The sequence below is a fragment of the Sycon ciliatum genome, chromosome 9 (genome assembly GCF_964019385.1).
Source record: "Sycon ciliatum chromosome 9, ocSycCili1.1, whole genome shotgun sequence".
Lineage (NCBI taxonomy): Eukaryota > Metazoa > Porifera > Calcarea > Leucosolenida > Sycettidae > Sycon > Sycon ciliatum.
The window spans coordinates 29,513,956-29,520,263 of NC_088651.1; the positions used below are offsets into that span (position 1 = coordinate 29,513,956).

A 6,308-nucleotide genomic window follows, 5' to 3' on the forward strand; every position below is an offset into this window, starting at 1 on the left:
CGCAGGGCCACTGAAGGTCACACGCTCCGCGTGCTTATGCGCGCATGCGCAATATGTCACTGCATGCAATGCACATCTACGGTGTGCAAATCAGGGAATAGTACGTTTTTTACTACTCCCTGGTGCGAATGCACCGAACGTGCACAAGTGCACGGTCGCCACGGAAAAGAACATGATGACATTTATGGCATGGCAGGGCCAAAGGTCAAACCCTGGGGGAGTCCCGGGGCCAGACCAAGCGCGCCCGACACAGTGTGCCTTATTTAACCCAAAGGTCAAATGTCAAACCCTGGGGGAGTCCCCGAGCCAGACCAAGCACGACCGATACAATGTGCCTTAATTGGCCCAAAGATTCAAAGGTCAAAAAGTGCACCAGAACCCGCCCGCACTAACTACTCACCACCTTTGTAGACGGGAGTGATGTTGGCGATTTTCATGCTCGGTGGCAACTGGCCTTCGGACAATGATTTGTTGAAGATGAGCATCAGTGAGGGTGCAAGAAGGTCAGCGCATGATTTAAGAATCGTTCCGGGCAAGCCATCACTGCCAGTAGCTTTTGTCATGGCTATTGACGATAGGAGCTTACGCACACGGGCAATGGTAACAGGCTTAAAGATTGAAAGGCTGTTCGGAGACATGGGGCCTTGAGGTAGAGTCAAGGCTGGGGGACGTTGAGGATCATTGACAATGCCTGCAAACACATTACCAATGTCATCCGGGGAGCATTTGGGAAGAGTGTGGACTGGCTGCCGTTCGCTCAGCTGATTCAATACACGCCAAGTCTGCCTTGGGTTCCTTGTAGCGTTCACAAATGCTTCATTGTAATGCTGTTCCTTCAGTGCTCGGCTAGTGCGGGTAACCTCCCGTCTGCTCTGCTGGAGGCTGCAGTAGTCCACATCAAGTCTGGTTCTCAGCCACTTACGATGCAGTTTGTTGCGCCTGCGTACAAGCGCTGCGAGCTCCGGGGTATACCATGGTGCGACATTGTGGGCACGGTGCTTCCGAGGCCGGAGTGGTGCATGTTGATCTACAAGTGACATGAGACACTCGTGCCACTGGGTCCACATTTCGGTACAGGTTCCCTTAATGGAGCACAGGTTAGCACACTGGATATCTTGCCGAAACAGGTCCATATTGATACGTCTGATGTTCCGTGTCTGTGCAGGAGCTGCAGGAGGAATTCGAATTGGAACCATGTTGAAAGGGGTTGTCACAGCATGGTGGTCGCTGAAGGAGATAGCATGATTCGTAGCAGGAGAAGCACATTCCATTGTGCTATATACTAAGTCAATTGTAGTTGGTGGTCCTCTTAGTCCAATACGAGTGGGGCTGCGTACATGCTGCTGCAGTCCATAACTTGTAGCAATATCAGCCAGCCGCATATGATTACTGCAATTGCGACTGGTGTCAACATTAAAGTCTCCACAAAGTATTGTCTGCGTTGTTGGGCTGCAGGCTTTACTCAGCAGGGCTTCAAAGGAGTCCCAGTATGAAACAGTGCACCCTGGTGGCCGGTATAAGCTCCCAATCAGGCATGGCTGATGGCTGGTTTTCACTTCAATCCAACAGCATTCTATGCCTGGAGAAACGAGATCAGGCCTGGGTTGGCAGTTGAGTTCAGCTTTCCAATAGATGCAGACACCACCACCAACATTTCCGCTGCGATCTAGCCTTTCTAAGTTATGGCCTGGGAGGTGGAGATCGCCAGGAGTGACGGATGAGTCCAGCCATGTTTCGCAAATTACAAGTATGTCAGATTTTGTTCCTTCAGCAAGATCCAGAACATCACGCAGTTTGTGGCGCAGGCTTCTGATATTGATGGACAGGATATTCAGTTCATGAGCAGCAGGGTCGTTGCCTAATCTTCTTCCAGTCATTGCACAGATATATTATCCACATCCTGACTTAGGGATGCAAATGCGTTGCCAACAGTGACACTAAACTTCGCAGCTTGCGTCTCGGGCGGCGAGTAACGCTGATAGCCCCGTGATTTCTGGCCTGGAGTCCGGGCCGGTGCTCCACAGGTGTCATCTAGGATATCGCAATCCACGCTGTATCCGCTCTTACTGTCGTCCGTGCGGCTGCTGCTGCTGTTGGTGGTCGTGGTGCTGCTCTGCGCTGTTTGTTGATCTCCACTGGCATCAGACTGGGTGTACTTATCGAAGTTCCACTCTCTTGTGTACACAGGCCTTGGCCAGAAGCGCTTGTTGCTGAGAAACGATTCGTCCGCTGCACTGGCAACAATACGCGCAGTGGAGGATTTTTCTTTTTGAAATATTTTTACGTCAAACACTTGGACATTGTGTTCAGCCTCAGCTGCTCTTGCTGCGATGAACTCCTTCAGCTGGTCTGCAGTAATTGCATGCATCAGATTTCCGACAAACAGGACTCTCTTCTTCGCTGTGGGTCTGGTGGAGGTGATGAGTCGCCATGTGGCGTCCGAATCCTCACTCCTCTCTTCAAATTTCGGCAAGCAATCCACACGTGGCGGGGAGTAGTAATTGCGGGGCAGGGAGTCGTCAAATACCGGGAGTGGAAACGAGATGCGCGAGCGTGATCCATGCTCGCCTCGCGCTGGAGCACGCCGATTTTTTCCAAATAATCTTTTTTGTGCCACATTCACCAATTCCGCGGGAATTTCAAAATGTCAAAATCTATTTTTGGTTCTTCCTGCAAGCGGAGCAGTTTTGACGTCTCCATACATAAACCTTCTCGTCAGATTTCCGCTTCCCTTTTGTAGTATTATCACTCTTCGTCGTGGATTCGTCGGCAGTGCATGGTCATGCTGGACAGGGAGATATCGGTAGCCATTTTACGAGTGATGTTTTAGGAACTTTGGCGAGAGGTGAGTAAAACCAAGCTTTATCAAATGAATACTTCTATCACTGAATAGCTTTGTTTTGGTTTGTTACACACGCATGCTGCATGTACAGAGCATTCGATTTATCAACCTCCAGTCAAGTACAGACCCAGGGAAGCTTCTGTTGCAAGGGCCACCCACTACGCCGTGAAGTTGATCAGCCCCGAAGTTGTAACCTTTTATCTAAGATTGACATATTTTATCGTGATGTTGCAAGAAATGCAATGGTAGATTTAAGAAACTATGTGATGGTCAGGAAATCAGGATACACATGGCATTCTCTACCTGGATGAATACTTGTGACAATTTTAATATAGAAATACTGCGCTGTTTTCCGTGTGCGTTTTGTCCAGACCTGGAGACCACATCAGCTGTGTTTTCAAGTTTATTTTGCGGTACAGTAGTGGCAAGAAAGCCGTCCATCATATATCATCCGCAGCAGCAACAGCAGCAGCAGCACCCCAGCCCACCGCCATAGTCAACTGCACTGCAGAGACACCAAAAAGATACCATGGTGGTTGGTGTGTTGTTGCGGTGAAAAGAGAACTGGAAGCTAGCAGAAAGCCTGGGTTAACTAGCGTCAAGCCGGTGTTGGCGACTTTCGGCTATGAAATTCTGGCCAACATGTCTCCGAATCTACCAAACTTTGAAAAGATAATTAAATCTGAGACACATGAACATCCACCGTGTGTGTGTTCGTGTGTGTGCATGCACAGTGTGGGCATGTCAGTATGTGTGTGTGTGTGTGCTGCCAAAGGTGGCTCTCTTGTCGTGCCGATTGAATATGGTCCCTGATCTCTTGGCAGACTGCCGACTTTCTGCCGTCGCTCGTCGTTTCCATGTTGTCGGCCCCGCAAGGGGACAGGTGACCGTAATGGCAGTGTTTACCAGGACCAGGTTTGTGTGTGTGTGCGTGCATGCATGCATGCATTCCAGTGTGTGTGTATGTGTGTGAATGTGCGTGCATGCGCAGTTCGTACATGCCGTGTGTGTGCATGTGCAGTTTGTGCATGCCAATGAGTACGTGCGCACCCGTATATTGGTACGTGCGCACCCGTATATTGGTGCGTGCATGTACGCATGCCTAACTGCTGACACCCAAAGTTGGCAAAGAGAAGCGAGACAGAAAGAGAGGGATTTAGAACAGTTTAATTCGGTGTGCATTGTCAATTCTGTGATACTCGCCACAATCGGCCAAATGTGTTATTGGATTCTCAGTGTTGGTGGTGCATATACGTTGTCATGCTTCCTCTTGACATGAGACATACTGAAAGCGGTGATGTTCTCTTACACTGAAGAAGAAAACAAGAGAAATTCCTTGACTTTATAATAATGTTGTCGTGATTTAAAAATCAATAATGTTTTAGAAACGAAGGGTCCCTCAAAAAGTCAGTGGCATATCATCTTACACAGAGAAAATTCACAGGTAGCACCTATATGAAAAGGACAATGGTTACGAGAAGTTTTTTCGTGGGTCGAACCAAGTGGCTTTGATTACTGAGGCTGAGCTATTTTCCTCGATAAATTACATCAAAAGTCACGTCACTATCCGCGCGTGAATCGGGCCTCCAGTCATACATCGCAACACTGCGATAACGCCTACCGATAAATTAGGTGTCCTCCTACTAGTAAACGAGAAGACCACTGCAAATATCTCTGTATACACGTTCTGATGGACGCTTTCTCCCAAAAAATACTCAAGGCTACTCTAAATTGCATTTGACGACGCTGAGGTACTCAAGGCACTGCAAAAATTTTGCGCGAGGCGAGCATGGATAATCAAGATTAACGGCGTTTCCACTCCCGGTATTTGACGACTCCCTGGTGCGGGGCAGGTTCTGGGCCACTTTTTGACCTTTGACCTTTGGGCCAAATAAGGCACACTGTGTTGGTCGTGCTGGGTCTGGCCCCGGGACCCCCAGAGTTTGACCTTTGACCCCTGGCATGCCATAAATGTCATCCTTAAGGTTCTTTTCGCCAAAGGTGGCGAACGTGCACTTGTGCACGTTCGGTGCATTCGCACCGTGGAGTAGTAAAATACGTACTATTCCCTGATTTGCACATCGTAGATGTGCATTGCATGCAGTGAATGACATATTGCGCATGCGTGCATACGCACGCGGAGCGTGTGACCTTCAGTGGTCCTATGCGTGTGGAAAAGACGCAGTGCAACACAAGGTGTACTAGTACACGTGTCATTATACTACTCCCTGATTCGCACTTCGTAGATGTGCAGCAAACAAGTTCACGTTCCTTGCATTCGTTTTATTCACACATCGTAGAGGTGCACTGATTGACAAGTTGCCCTGCAGAGCATTGTAATCGGCTTTTCGATCGGTTAAGAGAATGTTCAAATTCGGCCATATTATGAGCCCCAAGATCAGAATACGGCTCAACGTAGTACTTGAAGTCACCGTTCCCATTACGTCATGTACATTTACACACACTCTGTTGAAGCACTGAAACATCGATTTTCGGCGAATTCAACATGCGTTATTTGAAAATTCGGCGAAAAGATGGGTGATTTCTTCAAAACCACTTTTTTCGGCGAATTTTTCGGCCGCCCGATTTGGGAAATGCCTACTATCCATGCAGGTGCATTCGATGCATATTTCTATTTTGATCGGGATACAGTAAGAATCAACCGGCTACGCCCGGAGTATCATGCATCAAAAACAATTATTGAAGGGGTGTCACAGTGAAGCAGTGTTGCTACGCACCGCAAATCCCCTCTGCACTGCACCGAATCCATACTGGAGAATCCAGAGTGACCAGCAAAGAGTCACAACCCGCGGGTATCCAGTCACACTAAGGCATATCCACCATCCCCCACATATTCACTGTAACAAAACACAATACTGTTTACTATAATACACTTTTATTTAAATGGACTTGGATGAGTCTGTAGAAGAGAACACAATGCACGCACACGCATGCATGCGCGGACACACACACACACACACACACACATCTAGGTTATAGTGCTATACATGTATCTAGGGTTTAGGAAGCACGAGAATGTGTCGAAGCACCCACACATACCCCTTCATGCAGTGTACTTCAGTAGCCCAACACATGACGACTGCACAGGACCATCACAAAACACATTACGACTGTGCTGTTACTACACTACACACACACAGTTACTACACTACGCCTGTTACAAGTACTTACAAATAATTTTGAAACAAATGGCACATCCCGAAGACGGCAGCTCCAGACCTTCATGTCATCATCATCATCTGTAAAACCAAGCATGAGCGCACACAAACACTATTAGTGTCACGAATACGGAAGCAGGGTAAGACAAGAGGATACGAAACAAGTAAGTATCGCTATAACGAGGGGGATAAGAATACGTCATGTAGACAGAGCAGTGCTTACTTACAGGGTCCTAATACGCTCCACGGCGTCCCGGTAGTCGGACTGCAACAGCAGCCCGACTTGC

The 6,308-nt window shown here is 48.2% G+C and overlaps 1 protein-coding gene across 1 annotated transcript; it reads right to left on the bottom strand.

The window, feature by feature from the left end:
• Positions 1 to 392: 392 nt before the first annotated feature.
• Positions 393 to 1,877, bottom strand: LOC135824421 (uncharacterized). Its single transcript, XM_065337156.1, has one exon. It carries the CDS (start codon positions 1,875 to 1,877, stop codon positions 393 to 395), a length of 1,485 nt encoding a protein of 494 aa, XP_065193228.1.
• Positions 1,878 to 6,308: the final 4,431 nt, after the last annotated feature.

What these genes read in the sequence shown, in the direction of transcription:
- LOC135824421 (XM_065337156.1), bottom strand. Translation starts at nt 1,877, where the DNA reads ATGACTGGAAGAAGATTAGGCAACGACCCTGCTGCTCATGAACTGAAT.